The 20,126-nt window shown below is 48.2% G+C and overlaps 1 protein-coding gene across 1 annotated transcript in view; it reads right to left on the reverse strand.

Annotated features, from left to right (window-relative positions):
- Positions 1–20,126, reverse strand: part of INTS9 (integrator complex subunit 9) — a 74,009-nt gene that overhangs the window by 41,970 nt on the left and 11,913 nt on the right. Inside the window, exons 3-7 of the mRNA XM_083432620.1 lie at positions 18,631–18,691; positions 16,633–16,695; positions 9,990–10,129; positions 6,603–6,689; positions 333–453 (exon numbers count right to left, since the gene is read on the reverse strand). Coding sequence (XP_083288746.1) covers positions 333–453; positions 6,603–6,689; positions 9,990–10,129; positions 16,633–16,695; positions 18,631–18,691 — 472 coding nt within the window. The remainder of the gene's footprint in view (positions 1–332; positions 454–6,602; positions 6,690–9,989; positions 10,130–16,632; positions 16,696–18,630; positions 18,692–20,126) is intronic.

Genomic DNA, 20,126 nt, shown 5'->3' on the forward strand with positions numbered 1-20,126 from the left:
CCAATCATCCTTATTATACTGTTTATATAATCATAATTTTATTGCGCAGCTTTACATTATTTCCTTTTTCATGTATTCCACTAAAGCATTTGTTTCGCTCATTTTTGTTTACAGGTATCATTCTAGGTCTGCTAGGATGGTATTGTTTGTACAATATAATCTTATATATTCCTTAAATATTTTCCATTCTCCGTATTTTAAAGCTCCTCTGACTTTTTACGCATCTTTTCAGGTTTGTTACCTGCCCTTTGCCATCAGGTCACAGGGCAGACGACCACCTTACTACGCCTCCCGCATCCCACAAAAAGCAGGCCGTGACCACGGATACTCACTATTTTCTGGGAATACCCCACCAGCTGGATCTTACTGAGGGCCGAGTTCACTTCCTGCATATTGTAGCACCTTCTCCACATGGCGACTTCGACCGCGTCTTTCAGAGGGGTGGGAAGCAGCCTGGAGACCGAGAAAGACTGGATCAGGCTCAGCGATGTGCCAAGACTCTGGGCACACTTAGGTCCACCAAGACCCCTAGATCCTTTTCACATATACTGCCAGTAAGCCAGGTGTTCCCCATCCTATATTTGTGCATCTGGTTTTTCCTGCCTAAGTGCAGAGCCTAACTCTGTTCTGATGACATTTGGTGACAGACTATGTATATATCGAACTTTTGAATTATTCTACCGCGGCTCGTGAAGATTTAGAGACTTTGGTTGCAATTTCTGATCATTTGTATTAGTCTATACAGTAGTACAAGGGACGCGGGTGGCGCTGTGGGTTAAATCACAGAGCCTAGGGCTTGCTGATCAGAAGGTCGGCGGTTTGAATCCCCGCGACGGGGTGAGCTCCCGTTGCTCGGTCCCTGCTCCTGCCAACCTAGCAGTTCGAAAGTACGTCAAAGTGCAAGTAGATAAATAGGTACCACTCCGGCGGGAAGGTAAACGGCGTTTCCATGCACTGCTCTGGTTCGCCAGAAGCAGCTTAGTCATGTTCGCCAAATGACCCGGAAGCTGTACGCCGGCTCCCTTGGCCAATAAAGCGAGATGAGCACGGCAAACCCAGAGCTGGCCATGACTTGACCTAATGGTCAGGTGTCCCCTTCACCCTTTATACAGTGGTACCTCGGATTAAGAACTTAATTCGTTCCGGAGGTCCGTTCTTAACCTGAAACTGTTCTTAACCTGAAGCACTACTTTAGCTAATGGGACCTCCCGCTGCCGCCGCGCTGCAATTTCTGTTCTCATCCTGAAGCAAAGTTCTTAACCCAAGGTATTATTTCTGGGTTAGCGGAGTCTGTAACCTGAAGCGTCTGTAACCTGTGGTACCACTGTAAATAGTGTTTAGTGCCATTGTTACTGGCCATTGTGTTGTGCTATTTTGTTCAGCTAAGTGCAGAGCCTGACGTTTGTCCCTATTGAAATTCATTTTCTTTGCTTGTGCCCAGTTCTCCAATTTGTTACGGTCATTTTGAATTCTAATTCTGTCATCAGCTACCCCTCCTAGTTTGGTGTCATCTGCAAATTGGATGAGTATCCCCTCAATTCCTTTATTAAAGTCATTTATAAAGACGTTGAACAACAATGGGCCCAGAACAGAACCCTGCGGCACCCCACTTGTTACGAGGAACCATTAATGAGTACTGAAATATACTCAGAGTCTAGACTGGATTTCATGCTCTTTATTCAGCTCATAGTGGTGAGGAGGAATGAATTGTTTCCCCACAGTATCTGCTTTATATACATTATTTACACAATGGGCTGCACACGATTGGCTAATTCTGGAATTCTCCTGTAAGCCAATCAGGTTGTGGATTCACTTGAATCATACTGCTGCATTGTTCTAGGACCAATCAGACTGCTGCATTCTGAATCCTATTGTTCTAGGACCAATCAGACTGCTGCATTTTGGATCCTATTCAACTCAGTACATAACAAGTACTCTTTGGGTTTGGTCAGTCAACCAGCTACAAATCCACCTAACAGTCACCTCGTTCAACCCACATTTTACCAGCTTCCTCGTGAAAATATCACGAAATCAAGATACACTATGTCCACAGCATTCCCCTGATCCACCAAGTTTGTAATTCCATCAAAAAAGAAAAAAAGAAATCAGAATGGTCTGGCATGCCTTATTTTTGAGAAACTCATGCTGAGTTTTAGAAATCACAACTCCTTCCTGCGAGAGGGAGTTCCGTAGTTTAATGAAGAGAAATCAATTTGCAATATGCATATCCAATGCCAATGCCAGAAATGTGCTGGGAGATTCAGAAAACATGAGCAGATTGTGCTCTGTGCGAGTAATTACTGTATTTTTCGCTCTATAAGACGCACCAGACCACAAGACGCACCTAGTTTTTGGAGGAGGAAAACAAGGGAAAAAATATTCTGAATCTCAGAAGCCAGAACAGCAAGAGGGATCACTGCGCAGCGAAAGCAGCGATCCCTCTTGCTGTTCTGGCTTCTGGGATAGCTGTGCAGCCTGCATTCGCTCCATAAGACGCACACACATTTCCCCTTACTTTTTAGGAGGGAAAAAGTGAGTTATAGAGCAAAAAATACGGTACTCAGAAGGCGAAAGGAAGGGGAGGAAGCTGTTTTTTCAAACAGAAACTTTGACACAAGTATTAAAACCTTTCATTCCTTGGAAAAGCCGCCATTGTTGCAGACTTCCCCCCTTTCTCCGCAAAGGAAGCCGGAGAGCGAGATCCGAGAATGGCAGCGTCAAGGCACATAAAAAGGATGGCCGTCTCTTTTGCCATAAATCTCTTACAGTACGAGGAGCCCAGGCAGGCAGGCAGCGAGAGCTGCCAGCGAGGGGAAGAAGAATTGGGTTCTTACTTTGTATATTAAACAGATGCTAAATCAAAAGCTCATTCCAACCCATTTCCGATGATTTGTGAAAACCGGTCAACTTCTGTCGATCCATTTGTTTGAAAGGAGCTGATTTACTGGGGAATCGGTTGGGCCACTGACCTCCCCCTCCATAATTTTTAGGAGACTGAAGCAAGTGTGGAGGATTGCTCCTGCCAATGTCTCCAGGTTCACCTAGCGCACAAAACCTGTAATTTCTACAGATGACAACAGAAGAGAGCCAGTGTGTGGGGGGGTGGTTAGAGTGTCAAATTGGACCTGGGAGAGACCTGGGTTCAAATCTTCGCTCAGCCACGAAGTTCACTGGGTGACCTTGGGCCAATCACTGCCTCTCAGCCTAACCTCCCTTGAAGGGTTGTTGTAGGAGATTAAATAAGGGAGGGGGAGAATCATACTGAGCTCCTTAGAGGACAAGGTGGAACATGAATGTAAAAATAATAAAATAACATGTCCTCTTTGGATGGAATGCCATAGGAAACCCAACAGCCAGCCTGTTTTCTCCAAGTTATTGCAAATTTCTAAGACACACTTTCATTAAAATAAGAGAGATCTCCATAAAACCATGGGTAGGCAAACTAAGGCCCGGTGGCCGGATCCGGCCCAATCACCTTCTCAATCTGGCCCATGGGCGGTTCAGGAATCAGTGTGTTTTTACATGAATAGAATGTGGCCTTTTATTTAAAATGCATCTCTGGGTTATTTGTGGGCCTGCCTGGCGTTTTTACATGAGTAGAATGTGTGCTTTTACTTAAAATGCATCTCTGGGTTATTTGTGGGGCATAGGAATTTGTTCATATCCCCCCTCAAATATAATCCGGCCCCCCCGGAAGGTCTGAGGGACAGTGGACCGGCCCCCTGCTGAAAACGTTTGCTGACCCCTGCATAGAACCATGCTTAGAAACATTGATAAAGGGAGGGCACCCCCTCTGTCGCCCTCCCCGCAAAGCACCCCAACTCCATGGCACTCATCCAGAAGGTGCCGCTGTTTGAGGCGGAGGAATGAAAGGGGAAATACGGTGTCAGCCACCCCAGTGCCACAACTCAGTGCGGTTCAGAGTTGCCAGCCATTAGATTGCAGACAGTAATGGGGTAAAAACCATCAGCTGCCCTGATGCACTAAGTATATTCCTTGCAGAGCTTTCCGTTTAAAAGGCGCCGGCGTTTCCTACAAGAAAGGGAGCGGCTCAGTCGCACACAACCCAATCGGGGCTGGAAGTGTCTGAGCTGCAAAGTGATATAAACACAAGGAACGCTCCAGGCTGCAGTGAAAACGAGGCTCACGGGTGACTCAAAATAATGCTTAACATTGCTTAACATTGCGCTCGCTTGGGGGTGCCCCCTGTTTTCAAAAGCCGCTATCTCACCACCCCTAGGAAAGAGGCACAGATTTGGGCCCAGCCAGCCAGACTCGGGGCTGACATCAAGGACCCGACCTGACAGCACCAAACGCAGATGCTCAAAATCTTCATGGATTCACAGATTCGCTGGCCATGCTCTGTTTCAAAGGCACTGGTGCCATGCGCCATGCGCTGGGGAGAGTCCCATTGTGCTCAGGTCCTCCCAGGCCTCTAAGAGCTATCTGTTCATCAGTATTCAAAAGCTTGGGCTTTTGTCCACTCTGCTGTTTTGTTGTGATATTTTTTCCATTATTGTATTATTGGTTTTTTTTTTATTTAATCTGCATGCCGCCCTATAGCAGTAGATCTCTGGGCGGTTCACAACAGAAAATGATATAATAATAATAATAATAATAATAATAATAATAATAATAATAATACATTTTTATTCATACCCTGCCCTTCCCGGTTCAAAAACCAGGCTCAGGGTGGCTAACAACAAACTAATTGTAATACAACATAGAAGCAGCATAAAATACAGTATAAAAGCATGAATAACAATAAAATTCAAAGTTCAAAAATCAATTTGGGGGAAAGCCATCCAATAAGCATTAGATAGTCACTAGGGCTAGCTGGCTGAATTGGTCCTACTTGGGCCAGCGAGGAGGCTAGGGGAGAATTAGCTGTGGGGTCTCAGAGCGGGTGATCTTCATAAAAGGGGACGGGAAGGGAAGGGAAGGGAAATAGAAGATCAGGCTGAATTCAGATTAAAGGCCAGGTGGAATAGCTCTGCCTTACAAGCCCTGCGGAAGGAGGTTAAATCCTGCAGGGCCTTGGTCTCATGGGACAGAGCATTCCACCAGGTGGTAGCCATCACTGAGAAGGCCCTGGCCCTGGTAGAGGATAGTCTGACTTCCTTAGGGGCCGGGACCTCTAAACTATGATTATTCCTGGACCTTAAGGTCCTCTGCAGGGCATACCAGGAGAGGCAGTCCCGTAGATACGAGAGCCCTAAGCCACACACAAAATACGTAATAAAAATAAGAACAAAGGCAACCCAGCAATCCCCACCCACTTCCACAGCACATTTAAGAGGGCATCGGATGTCAACCAGCCCAATATTATTAACAATAATAATGTTGCTATTCATGTGCCGTCCATACGACTGAGTTGCCCCAGCCACTCCGGGCGGCTCCCAACAAAATATTTAAAAACACAGCAAAATGTCAACCTGGTTGAAGAGGAATGGTTTCACCTGGCAGCTAAAGGCGTATAATGAAGGTGCTAGGCGAGCCTCCCTGGGGCGAGCACCCCACAGACGGGAAGCCACTGCAGATAAGGCCCCGTTCTCGTGTTGCCACCCTCTGGGCCTCACATGGAGCAGGCAAATGAAGAAGGACCTTAGGGGATGATTGCAGGGTCCGGGTAGGTTCATATGGAGAGAGGTGGTCCCTGAGGTTCTGCGGTCCCTGAGGTATTGTTGATTTTGTTGTTCTAAGTCAGTGGTTCCCAAAGTTGGTGGTTCTCCCCCTCCCCCGCCTAGAGGGGGGGATTACCGGGGGGGGGGACATCCTAAGAAGCAAGGGGGCAGCAGGAGGGTGTAAATGACTTCCAAACTTTGGAAAGCTGGCATCATTGGGCTGAGTCCATCAATTCTGCTGAATTAGTTAATTAAACTGAATGGTTCCAATTGGATTTTGAATAAATGTGCAATGAATCCTCCCTGTTTCGAATTTTATTGTGCTATTATCTTCCTTAGTGGGTCGTGCAAACCACTGTGTTTTTATGCTGTGAACAGCCCCGAGATCTACGGATGAAGAGCGGTATAAAAAGTAAAGTAATTATTCATACTAATAATAATAATGCTTTTTATAGGGTGGCCGATCAGAAGGTCGGCGGTTCGAATCCCTGCGACGGGGTGAGCTCCCGTTGCTCGGTCCCTGCTCCTGCCAACCTAGCAGTTCAAAAGCACGTCAAAGTGCAAGTAGATCAGTAGGTACCGCTCTGGCGGGGAAGGTAAACAGTGTTTCCGTGCTCCGCTCTGGTTCGCCAGAAGCGGCTTAGTCATGTTGGCCACATAACCCGGAAGCTGTGTGCCGGCTCCCTCGGCCAGTAAAGCGAGATGAGCGCCACAACCCCAGAGTCGGCCACGACTGGACCTAATGGTCAGGGGTCCCTTTACCATTAGAGGGGCACTGGGGATGAGATTATGGAACCAATGGGGCAAATGGCCCCCAAAATGTTTGGGAAATGCTGTTCTGACTGACGCAAGCAGCTCTGAGGATTGAGCAGCTGAGCAGCAGGGAGAAAAACCAAACCAGAGGGGGAGTGCCACCCTGGACACACACACCCCGTTCCCAAGGGAGGTGCCCTGCAGAGTGGGAGTGTCCATCCTTACCTTTGCACTTCCTTATTCTTCCACATGGAGGCAGACTGAGCCTTGGGCACCCGCTCAATGAAGTTGACCAGCTCCTCCATCAGAAGCCTGCAGAGAGGAGCAACTGTTAGAATTCCTGCTCCGGTCAGATGCTAGAGAGAGAGGGAGCCATGCTGCAGTGCTCCGTGTGTGTTTATATGTAAATAAAGTAGATTAGCCAAAATGCTGAGTCGCTGACGTCTGTTATGCAAACTGCGAACATTCTGTGGATCCCTAAGTGTGCCGATGTCTGTTGGCATCGGTCGCTGTGATGTTCGAGCAGAAGAAAGCTTTGGAAGCTCCCGGACGAAAGACCAGCAGGGAGAGAACATGCCAGTCGGGCATGTGTCTCTGCCAGGGTCCTACTTGAGAGTAGGATGAGCTCCTGACAGCAACAGCAGCAGCAGCAGCAAGAAAAGGCTTTGATGGCACACCGGAACTGCTCTCCCCATTTCCAAAAGTCAGGGGTAAGGATCATAGAATTCTATGATTCTATGAGGCAGGCCCCCTTATGTAGCCAAGATATCCAGACTCATAGAATCATAGGATCATAGAGTTGGAAGAGGCCACAAGGGCCATCGAGTCCAACCCCCTGCCAAGCAGGAAACACCATCAGAGCACTCCTGACATATGGTTGTCAAGCCTCTGCTTAAAGACCTCCAAAGAAGGAGACTCCACCACACTCCTTGGCAGCAAATTCCACTGTCAAACAGCTCTTACTGTCAGGAAGTTCTTCCTCATGTTTAGGTGGAATCTTCTTTCTTGTAGTTTGGATCCATTGCTCCGTGTCCGCTTCTCTGGAGCAGCAGAAAACAACCTTTCTCCCTCCTCTATGTGACATCCTTTTATATATTTGAACATGGCTATCATATCACCTTTTAACCTCCTCTTCTCCAGGCTAAACATGCCCAGCTCCCTTAGCCGTTCCTCGTAAGGCATCGTTTCCAGGCCTTTGACCATTTTGGTTGCCCTCCTCTGGACACGTTCCAGTTTGTCAGTGTCCTTCTTGAACTGCGGTGCCCAGAACTGGCCACAGTACTCCAGGTGAGGTCTGACCAGAGCAGAATACAGTGGCACTATTACTTCCCTTGATCTAGATGCTATACTCCTATTGATGCAGCCCAGAATTGCATTGGCTTTTTTAGCTGCCGCGTCACACTGTTGGCTCATGTCAAGTTTGTGGTCAACCAAGACTCCTAGATCCCTTTCACATGTACTCCTCTCAAGCCAGGTGACTCAAGCGACAGGCATCAGCTGCCTCGGTGGGACCCTATGACAGGCAGAGGTATAAAAAATATTTAGGGGGGAAACACCCTTAAGGTTGGGGGAAGAAGTCCCAAAACAATGGAGGGTGGTCACAGAATGCTAACTGAACCCTGCAACCAATGCTATTCCTACTCAGAGTAGACAAAATGAATAAATATGACTGTCTTAAGTACAAATTCCATAAAACCCAGAGTACCCTGGAGGTGGGCAGGTTTCACATACTGCATTTTTTTTGTTGTGGGTTTCACTTGTAGAGGAACAAGAGTAGAAGAGTTTGGATTTGATATTCCGCTTTATCACTACCCGAAGGAATCTCAAAGGGATTAACGTTCTCCTTTTCCCTTCCTCCCCCACAACAAACGCTCTGTGAGGTGAGTGGGGCTGAGAGACTTCAGAGAAGTGTGACTGGCCCAAGGTCACCCGGCAGCTGCATGTGGAGGAGCGGGGAAGTGAACCCGGTTCACCAGATTACGAGTCCACTGCTCTTAACCACTACACCACACTGGCTCTCACACTGGCTTATCAGGGCCAGATTGTAGTGAGTGAGCACTTTCATGTCTGTTTGCTCCCCAGTATTAAAAATTCCAAGCAGGTCTGGGAGGTAATGCTCAACCCTTCTTTCCTGACACACTAGATTTCTACAAGCGGGGAGGTGGTCTGTTTTCCCCACCAGGTTGAAGAGCTACAGCTGGAAGAGGTATAACCTAAGCCTTCCCATTCAATCCAACGCCTTATCCTTCTGGATAGCTGAGTCAGTTTGAGCATGGTGCTGATAACACTAAAGTTGCAGGTTCGATTCCCATAAGGGACAGCTGCGTACTCCTGCCTCTTGCAGGGGGTTAGACTAGATGATCCCCAGTGTGATGGCCTGGGACTCGGGATCAGACTCGGAGCCAGAGGAGTCTCAGTCCGCACTGGATCCTCTGCCTCAGGCGGCATCTGAACCAAGTCTGGGGCCTGATCCTGAAGAGCCCCAGTCTGCACAGGTTCCCCTGCAGCAAACACCAGCTGGGCCGAGTCAGGGGCCTGAGCCTGCCCTGGCTCCAGATGCGGGGATGACCTCGTTGCCTTCGCTGGGCCATCACTTACAGCTGCTCCACTACTGGTTGGGTCAGGAGAGGCTGAGGTGGCCCTGGGTCTAGTCACCCACCGACGTCTTCCGAGATGCAGAGACTGAGGTCTGAGAGAAGGAGAGATCTGAGTACTTGCAGGAGGAGTGCTCGCCTTCGGGTGAGACAGGGAGGTGAGTCACCGGGGGATCAGGACCAGCCGTTACCCTACAGAGATAAAAGGCTGTCGGACCCTGCCCCAGGTTGCGGGAGCAACATTGCTGTTTACCAGAACCTGCCTGTGATTCTGTGCCTGACCTTGCCTGGTTTCCTGCCTCGGCCCTGTCAGACTGACTTCTCACGGAACCCTTGGATTTGGGACCGGACCTGGACCGCGTTGCTCGGGTTACCCCCAGGCCCAGCACACCCAGGGCTCCTTCCAATTCTGCAATCCTGTGATTCTGCATTTAGCAACTTGCAAAACAGAGGAGTGTGTCCCTGGCATGTGACAAAGAGTAGAAGAGTTTGGATTTGATATCCCACTTTATTACTACCCGAAGGAGTCTCAAAGCGGCTAACATTCTCCTTTCCCTTCCTCCCCCACAACAAACACTCTGTGAGGTGAGTGGGGCTGAGAGACTTCAGAGAAGTGGGACTAGCCCAAGGTCAGAAAGCAGCTGCATGTGGAGGAGCAGGGAAGCGAACCTGGTTCACCAGATTACGAGACTACCGCTCTTAACCACTACACCACACTGTGCTGCCCACCACGGAAGCAGCGGCAGAGGTTTTCTGTGAGCGCAGCACCGTCTAGCACCATTTAATCGCTCTGCCCAGGCCTGCCAAACAGAGGAGCCCAAACTGACTCACAACATTTGGGAAGAAGTCAAGAATGCAGTGCACACACTTAAAGCCGCGAAGAAGAACTTGGCTCGCTCTCAGCCGCGTCTTAAAAGCCTCTCAAGAACATTAGAGAGGCAACGCTCCTCTTCCCCGTGTCGTCCTCTACATCTTCCCCCGAAGGCGAGGAGATAAAACGAGGCTTTTTTCTCCTCACCTGCCAATTTGAACCGTCGGCTCGGTGGCGTAGACGGTTCCGGTGAACCCGGTGTGCTCCGTAATGTAGGGCAAGGCCATCATGCAGTGGTAGTTTGAGATCAGGATGACGTCCACCGTCGACAGGTCAATCAGCTCCATCTGAAAACAGAGAGCGTAAGTGTGGTCTCCTAGCTGTGTGACATTATACTGGGTTCATAAGGAAAGGGTTAAATAATTGTGAAATGACTAATCAATGGGAGCCCAAGGGGCAGAATTAACTGTGCATAAGGTTTAAGCACAGAGGTTTTTGGGAGAGTTAGAGTTCGGGGGGTTGAGAGACAGTCTGGAATTAGACGAGACAGAGAAGAGAAGTCTGTGGATTGGGCCAGTCTGGTGTGAGAGAGGGAGAGAACTGGTTAAGAGTAGTCAGTCCATCAGTTGAGATAATCAGTCAGAAGGTATAGGCCGGTAAAGAAACTAAAGTTAAGATACCGACAGGAATATTATCTGAGAAACCATAAACATGTTAATGTTTGTAAAATAAACTTTTTTTTTGTTGTTCACTTTTAACTCAGTGTTTTACCCGAGAGTTAGGGATGCGCTGTGGGTTAAACCACGGAGCCTAGGACTTGCCGATCAGAAGGTCGGCGGTTCGAATCCCCACGACGGGGTGAGCTCCCGTTGCTCGGTCCCTGCTCCTGCCCACTTAGCAGTTCGAAAGCACGTCAAAGTGCAAGTAGATAAATAGGTACCGCTCCGGTGGGAAGGTAAACGGCGTTTCCGTGCGCTGCTCTGGTTCGCCAGAAGCGGCTTAGTCCTGCTGGTCACATGACCAAGAAGCTGTACGCCGGCTCCCTCAGCCAATAAAGCGAGATGAGCGCCGCAACCCCAGAGTCAGTCACGACTGGACTTAATGGTCAGGGGTCCTTTACCTTTTAATGGGTTGGTGGCAGCGGGGAAGCGAGCACAGTGGTGGCACAGGGATCAATAGACCGTTAAACGTCCGGGGACCCTATGTGATCGCCACAGTAAGGCACTGTTGGGAAACGCAGCCTCCTAAAAAAGTCTTCTCCCTCCCTCAGAATGGAAGAGGAGGCTATCGGGCCCAGCATCCTGCTTCCGCTGTGGCCAACCGGGTGCCTGTGCAAAACCCGCAAGGAGGATTCGAACCCAAGAGCAACTCTTGCCCTCCTGTGGTTTGCAGCATCTGGTACCCAGAAGCGCTGCTGCTACTACGAAGGCAGAGCGTTGCCATCCAGGCTGGTGGCGATCGATAGCCCTCTCCTCCTCCATGAATTGATCCAATCCTCTTTTAAAGCCATCCAAGTTGGTGGCCATTACTGCCTCTTGTGGCATGGAGTTCCACAGTTTAACTATGGCATTGTGTGAAGAAATGCTTCCTTTTACCTGTCCTGAACCTTCCAAAATTCAGCATCATTGGATTTCCGGTGTTAGGGTTCGAACCCTGGTCTCCCAGGTCTTAGTCCAGTACTCTGACCACCACACTGCTCAGGGTGTAGTGAGGGCCCAGCAATACTCTGCTTCTGACCTGACTTTTCCCTTTTCTCCAGATTTCCTCAGGCTACGTCTCACTCTCGTTTCCGCTCCTTTGGCCCTATTGAGTGGTTTCCCTCCTTCTTGGGCCTGTTTGACCCTGGGGTCCACCCAGGGGCCCATAGCAAGTAGATCGTGAGACCCTTACTCTCCGGGTTGTGGGTTTGAGTCCCACGTTGGGCAAAATATTCCTGCATTTCAAGGGGTTGGGCTAGATGACCCTTCCAACTTGACAATTCTGTGATTCTATCCAAGGGGCCAAGATTTCTGAGATGAAAAGCTGAGAGGAGGCAAACTTTTAGAAGGGGAGGTGGGAAGCAGCTGGAAGGCAAGGCCTGAGGCCTCAAGGATGGCCTAGACTCTCAAATTTGCAAGTTTGACTTACAACAGCCAGGTTATAATTGTCACATTTGGGGTGGAACTAAACCTGTCCTCTCCAGACTGTTTTCCAGGCAGAGGAATAGGTAGGTAGGATCAGCCAAGGTCGGAGGAGGAGACAAAATGATTTTTTGCATCCCCGTAACAAGAACTGTAATTGGAAATATTTACTGGTAAGGCTATAACCCCCGATTATGTTGGTCTGGAAAACTTACCAGAAACTTAAACCTCTAACTCAGTTATTATGGAGCAGCTAATGGGATTCAATAGTCGTCAAGTGGAAAAATTATCTCCCCATCGATTCGAAGGTAACAGCCGAGAAATGGGTCAACGTGTCTGCTCAAAAAAAGAAAGTCTCACGGCGGCTAACTTAAGACCTGGTGGTTCTTTTGCTTTTTTAGGGGAGGTGGGGGGGGGGGAAGAAGAGAGGCATTCAGTCCAAAGAAAATGGAAAACTGGGGGGGGAGGTGGAATGCAATAAGAGCATCTGCCGTAACCCACAACCCAGAGACTGGGCAATGGAATCATAGAATTGCAGAGCTGCAATGGATCATCTTGTCCATGGGTAGGCAAACTAAGGCCCGGGGGCCGGATCCAGCCTTCTAAATCCAGCCCACGAACGGTCCAGGAATCAGTGTGTTTTTACATGAGTGGAATGTGTGCTTTTATTTAAAATGCACCTCTGGGTTATTTGTGGGGCCTGCCTGGTGTTTTTACATGAGCAGAATGTGTCCTTTTATTTAAAATGCACCTCTGGGTTATTTGTGGGGCCTGCCTGGTGTTTTTACATGAGAAGAATGTGTGCTTTTATTTAAAATGCATCTCTGGGTTATTTGTGGGGCCTGCCTGGTGTTTTTACATGAGAAGAATGTGTCCTTTTATTTAAAATGCACCTCTGGGTTATTTGTGGGGCCTGCCTGGCGTTTTTACATGAGTAGAATGTGTGCTTTTATTTAAAATGCATCTCTGGGTTATTTGTGGGGCCTGCCTGGTGTTTTTACATGAGAAGAATGTGTGCTTTTATTTAAAATGCATCTCTGGGTTATTTGTGGGGCCTGCCTGGTGTTTTTACATGAGCAGAATGTGTGCTTTTATTTAAAATGCACCTCTGGGTTATTTGTGGGGCCTGCCTGGTGCTTTTACATGAGTAGAATGTGTGCTTTTATTTAAAATGCATCTCTGGGTTATTTGTGGGGCCTGCCTGGCGTTTTTACATGAGTAGAATGTGTGCTTTTATTTAAAATGCATCTCTGGGTTATTTGTGGGGCCTACAGCAAGACACTGGGAGCTCTCCCAGGACCTTAAAAGCACCCTGGGTTTTGCTGGGTGGGACATTGCCTGGCTCCCCCTGGCAGCCTCAAGCTCCTGCAGAACGCATCACAGAGGAGGGCATGGCATGGCTCACTGACTGGAAGAGCGAACAGGTCCACTCCAAACGGCAACATTTTGTTGCAGCGTCCCACTTGCATTCCCTGAGATCTCTGTCCTTCCCCTGCCCTGCCAGGAAGTTCATTTTGGCTGGAGAGGAATTCAGGGACTTTCTGCATGCCGTAGATGTACCTCTGAGATCGCGGGGCTGACAAGATGAGCCTTTGGGTCCCTTCCAGCTGTAGAATTCAGAGTCAGGGAGGCCAGGCCACCAACAGAGGTGGGCTTGAAAGGAGGATTAGGCAGATTCACAGAGGATAAGGCCCTCCGCGGCTGCTAAGCCTGATGGATGAGTTTTCCCCTCTCCTGTCGGAGACAAGGAGAGAGCTGCTATGTGGGCTCCCAATAGGGGCATCTCGTTTAGTACAGTGGTGCCTCGCAAGACGAAAAGAATCCGTTCCGCGAGTCTTTTCGTCTTGCGGTTTTTTCGTCTGGCGAAGCAAGCCCATTGACGGAGTAGCGCTATTAGCGCTATTGGCACTTTAAGGGCTAAAAACGGCTTTTTTAGGGGTGGGGGATTAGTGGTTTTGCTGCTAAAATGCTTTTAGCAGCTTAGCGATTCAGAATAAGGAGTTTTGGAGCAAAAAAAAATAAATTCAAATTTTTTCGTCATTTTTCGTCTTGCGAAGCAAGCCCATAGGGAAATTCGTCTTGCGAAGCGCCTCTGCAGACGGAAAACCCTTTCGTCTTGCGGGTTTTCCGTCTTGTGAGGCATTCGTCTTGCGGTGCACCACTGTACCTGATTTACGTATAAACTAAAGCAGATATAGCTTAGGGCCCCACTCTCTTGGGGGTCCCCACAAAATTTAAAGGGGGAAAAACTGGATATACATTTCCAAAATATAAGATGAAAAACAAATAAAAAAAACCTACAACAGCAACAGTGTTTTGTGTTGTGTAGGCTCCTATTTGTTATGTGCAAATGGTTTTAGATACCCATAAATTGCCATATAGCATATATTCAACACAAAAAACAGCGACAATTTGTTGTTGACAAAGGACAGCTGGAGATATAAAGGGCGCCATTACCTTCAGCAGCTTAGGGCCTCATCAAACCTAAATCCGGCCCTGATCTCGCTGCCCACTGTGAGAACAGGATGCTGGTCTAGGTGGGCCACTGGCCTGATCCTGCAGGCTCTCCTTACGTTCTCAGGAAACCTTTGGTCCCATTTGCTCGGGAAAGTCTGCTTCTCTGCGTCTCAAGCAGAGAAACGTCTCTCCCCGACACATCTGTTGATCTTAAAGCGCTGGTGTAGTGGATTGAGATCTGGGGACTTCTCCATGCTCTCTGGGGTGTCTGGTGCCCAGTGGGACTGGTAGGGCGGAATGCAAGGAGACTAACAGTAGGTGGCGCTAGAGACACTGGGAGGCAGAGCCAGCTGATTCTGGGTTTGCCTCCATCTTCCTCGCCCCTGCTGAGTCCTGCAAGAGCAACCCTGAGAACTGAGAGGGAGGAAGACAGCAGGCAGAGCTGTCCCCTGGATGGGTAAGAATCTGTACAGTGGTACCTCGGGTTACGAATGCTTCAACTTACGTTTTTTCGGGTTACGAACGATTGTAACCCGGAAGTAAGTTGTCCGAGCTCTCGGAGGTCTCGCTGCTGCCTGGAGGCAAACCCGGACATCAGCTGTGCCTGCGGAGCTGTCTGAGGGCTCCGCGAATGCCGGGAGCCAAGCCCCAATGTCCACGGGGCCTGCAGAGGCTTCATGACTGGGCTCCAGCGGCAGGAGCTCTCTGAGGCCTCCCCGAATGCCGGGAGCCAAGCCTATTGTGGAAGAGGACCCTGAGCCCCCTCCAAACAGCGAGTAGACGTAAGAAAAGTTATAAATGTTAATTTTTTTCATCTAAAAGACTGTCTTATTTATTTTATAGTACAGTACATTGATTATTGCCTTCATTTTATGGATCAATGGTCTCGTGAAACAGTAAAATTCGTGTTAAATTGCTGTTTTAGGGGGTGTTTTTCACCGTCTGGAATGGATCAATTCGCTTTCCATTACTTTCAATGGGAAAGTCCACTTCAGCTTAAGAATGCTTCAGGTTAAGAACAGACTTCCGGAACCAATTAAGTACTTAACCTGAGATACCACTGTAGTCCAATTCCCTGCAATGCAGGAACCTTTTGCCCAAATTGGGATTCGAACCCACAGCCCTGAGATTATGAGCCTCATGCTCAACCAGCTGGTGGAATTTCTGAGACAGATAAATGAGGCAAATAGTAGATTACACTGCCCAAGCAAAGAAGATAAGGACGGGGAGACAGGAAGAGAGACCCCCCCACCCCCACCGGCCCACACAGGCAGCTATCAGTTCATGGAAATGGAGGGTGTCTGAATGCCAAACCTCCCTGTTGAGAAGGCTTGGCTGATACAAAAAAAGGTCCAAAATGATTTCCTTCTGAGGAATGAGGTGCATTCAAGTGTCCAAATTATATATATATATATTGGCCAGGTGGGGAGCTGGAACACCAGCAGGTTTTGGGAAAGCCGTTCTCTCTTTCAGCCTAAGGCAAATCCAGTGGCGTAGCGTGGGTTGTCAGCACCCGGGGCAAGGCAAGTAATTTGCGCCCCCCCCCCCCGCTGCACTGTCCCTCCCCCAGGCAGTCCCTCGCTCTCTCTCCACACCGCACCGCACGCCTGGCACCCTCCCCTCCACAGTGGGAGGCGACCCGGCGGCTCGGATCGGATTCGCACAGCCAGCACTGCAGTGAGAGAGAGTGAGTGAGCCAGGTAGGGGCAGAGAGCTGCGAGTGTGAGTGCGCCCGCCCCCCCCCCCCAGATGTTGCACCCGGTGCGGCCGGCCCCCCCTGCACCCCCCACGCTACGCCACTGGGCAAATCAGCAGCACAGACAAAAAAACAACTTTAGTCCACCTTACAGGGTTGTTTGTGACAATCCCCGAGATAATATATGTAATGCTCCTTTCTGGAAAGCACTATATAAAGCGCTGAGTGCTATTATTTTGCACACTCAGTAAGCTGCTGTTTCTCCCTTAAGGGGCCCGCAGCGAAATAAATGTTCAAAAAACAGCCATCGTTTGCAGTTCCGCTTTCCCTTAAATTGCAACAGGAGCCGTAAGTGGCTTGAGAAATGGATCGGAAAGTCGTCTAGCAATGGGCACTATTTCAATAAGAGCCTCCCGTGAAATTCTCCAAAGCGAGGAGGATGGCTCCTCCGACCCCTGCAAGCCTCTTTGAAATCAACAGAGGGTAGCAGCAGGTTCGAGAACCCCTTGATGGTTCCAGCTGGGGACCAAAAGTCGGGTGGTCACGGTTTGGCACCCAGGATCCTGCGAAGACTCACCTCCGGCAAGCAGAACTCTGGGACGGAATCCACAAACGCCCGGCCAGCACAGTCTTTCAGCTCCTGGGAAATGGGAGGGGAGGAGAAGAGAGAAGACCCTCAGCTGAAAAGGAAGAAATTTGAGGCTAGGAGACAGCGAGGGCAGCAGAGGACCACACTCTGGGCTTCAACTTCCGGCGCTTACAGGCCGCGATGACCAAACAGCTCGCAAGCTGCATCCAAACATCCGGCTATTACAAAGGGCTGTAGCTGAATGGATGGGCACCTGCCAATCCTGACATGCTCCTCAGGCCTGGCATAGGAGGCAGGCAGGGTTGGGAATCTGCTGCAGATCTTGCTCAGTGTCTGCCGAAAATCAGGGCCGGCCCTGTCCTCTCTCGGAAATCTCCACCAAACCTATCTTTCCCTGGGCACTTCCTTCCTTCCCCACATTCTGTACTTTCACTCCGTCGTGTCTGGAGATGGAAACCCTCCAGACATCCACATTAATATTCTCCCAGGCCTGTTAAATTAGTCTTTCTCCCTTTGCTCCGTCCGACAAGTTGGTTGCTGCGCATGCAAATAGGTCTGAGATGAGATTGGAGCAATGGCTGCTTAGACAACGAAGGCAGCGATGTCTCTCAGCAATCAAATGATGCTTGCACTATGCTGCTGTACAGTTCTCTACACGGGGGAAAGGGTTTTTTTTTGGGGGGGAGCTCCCCCCAAAGTTAAAGGTTGCATGTTTACCAAACAGTGCATTACCTTCTACTCCCGCTACAGTGTGTCCCCCTGACTTCAGCTCTTAAGAAATTCTAGCAATTTTGGCAAGTTCTAACAAACGAGCAATTACTTCAAATGGCAGGAGGCACTTAACCTCATCCAGTTATGTTAAAAGGTGAATTATGGGTAGACTGGGTGAATTTCAATGCCTCCTCCAGTCTTAAAAACAAGGGCCTTCCTCCTTACATGACAAAGCACCCACCTTTGACCTCAGACTCCCGGCTGTGCGGAGAACTGGTCAATTCATTTGTCATTCTAAGCAAACGCAACGGTCAATATAAGAAGCGCAGCAGGATTCATAATTAAAGGTGCACACTACAGGCAGCACCTCCGAGAGGCTTCCGATACGATTGTGGAACTCATTGTACCCATGCGGCTGACGGGGCTTCTTGCAATGTTCAGGGATTCAACATACGCCGCGACTTGTGCATTCCCTCTGTCTCCAACAGAGTCCGAGGAAAAGCATAAGGGGCGAGGAGACATTTCAAGGGACTGTACAGTGACACCTTGGTTCTCAAACGTCTTGGTACCCAAACAACTTGGAACCCAAACACTGCAAACATGGAAGTAAGTGTTCTGGTTTGCGAATTTTTGTTGGAAGCCAAACGTGCTCCGTTTTGAGTGTTACGCTTCCGATTTGAGTGCCACACTTCCGTTTTGAGTGTTATGCTGAGATCTGTCTGTTTTCACTATTTATTTTGCATTTTTGTTTTTCGGCTCTTTTTTTGTTTGTTTTTGTGACTGTGTGGAACCCAGATCAGCTACTGATTGATTGTGTGACTGCAGTAGAATGTATTGCTTTCATTTTATGGATCAATGGTCTCGTTAGATAGTAAAATTCATGTTAAATTGCTGTTTTAGGGGTTGTTTTTAAAAGTCGGAAACAGATTAATCCATTTTGCATTACTTTCTATGGGAAAGTGCACCTTGGTTCTGGAACGCTTTGGTTTTGGAAAGGACTTCCGGAATGGATTAAGTTTGAGAACCAAGGTACCACAGTATTCTTTTTGCAAAAAAATATTCTTTTTTGTAAATAATAATATTTTATTAATAATTTTGTAAAAGACGGGGCTAAGAATCATAAAGAGCAGGACTCAAAGGATTTGGCCTGGAAATGCAATTGCTTTTGGCAACGCTCTTGCTTTTCTCCCCAGTTAAATCAGAGTTTGTCCAAGCTCAACGGTGCTGGCTAATTAGCCAGGCTCGCTGAAAAACCCAATCCCAGTTGTACATTACCTTGTCTAGAAAAGTGCTCCCATCTTTTAAGATCCAACCAGGGAGCTTGGATAGCCTTGGACTACAGGAAAAGAAAAGAAAAAAAAAGCTGTGTTAATGGGTTTTATGACAAAATCAGCACCCATTTTCGGAGAACGACATAATATGACCTCCAGGTATAGGGCAGTATAAAAATTTAAAATAATAATAATAAAAAATTAAGTTATTGATGCTCCACGTACATTTCACAAACATAGCACAGCTCAGTCTACTGCAACGCGCTCTGTGTGGGGCTACCTTTGAAGGTGACCCGGAAACTGCAATTAATCCAGAATGCAGCAACTAGACTGGTGACTGGGGGCGGCCACCAAGACCACATAACACCAGTTCTGAGAGATCTGCATTGGCTCCCAGTACGTTTCCGAGCACAATTCAAAGTGTTGGTGCTGACCTTTAAAGCCCTAAATGACCTCGGTCCTGTATACCTGAATAAGCGTCTCCACCCCCATCATTCAGCCCAGACACTGAGATCCAGCGCCGAGGGCCTTCTGGCGGTTCCCTCCCTGCGAGAAGTGAAGTTACAGGGAACCAGGAAGAGGGCCTTCTCGGTGGTGGCACCCACACTGTGGAACGTTCTCCCTTCAGATGTGAAGGAAATAAGCAGCTATCCTATCTTTAAAAGACATCTGAAGGCAGCCCTATTTAGGGAAGTTTTTAATATTTAACGCTGTATTGTTTTTAACACTTGATTGGGAGCCGCCCAGAGTGGCTGGGGAAACTCAGCCAGATGGGTGGGGTATAAATAATAAATAATTATTATTATTATTATTATTATTATTATTATTATTATTATTTCACCTTTCTCCATGTAGTGCCCTCTAGATGTTTCGGGCTGCAACTCATACTAGACCCAGCCAGATCATAAAAAATGATTTAAAAAATTGAAAATATTGAGCCCCAGACAGAGCCACGACTAAGCTTTAATACTTCCTGGGCCTTACCATTAATGGATTAAATTTTAAATCCTGGGAAGCCAACAGCTTCCAAACAGTTTTCAAGGGCAGCCCCTCCATGCAACACATTGCAGTAGTCTAACCTTTCAGCTCCATTCCTACTAGTATTATAATTTATTGATAAAAATGAAAAAAATAAAAAATTGTCCAGTAGCACCTTATAGACCAACTAAGTTTGTTCTGGCAAAACCTTTGTGTGCATGCACACTTCTGCAGAAACACCAGAACAAACTTAGTTGGTCTATAACAGGCTTCCTCAACCTCAGCCCTCCAGATCTTTTGGCCTACAACTCCCATGATCCCTAGCGAGCAGGACCAGTGGTCAGGGATGATGGGAACTGTAGTCTCAAAACATCTGGAGGGCCAAGGTTGAGGTAGCCTGGTCTATAAGGTGCTACTGGACAATTTTTTAACTTTTATTTCGACTGCGTCAGACCAACAAGGCTACCTACCTGAAGCTATAATTTATTAAATTTGTATTCCACCTTTCATCCATAGATCTCA

Source organism: Podarcis tiliguerta (assembly GCF_965153285.1).
Source record: "Podarcis tiliguerta genome assembly, chromosome: 3".
NCBI lineage: Eukaryota > Metazoa > Chordata > Lepidosauria > Squamata > Lacertidae > Podarcis > Podarcis tiliguerta.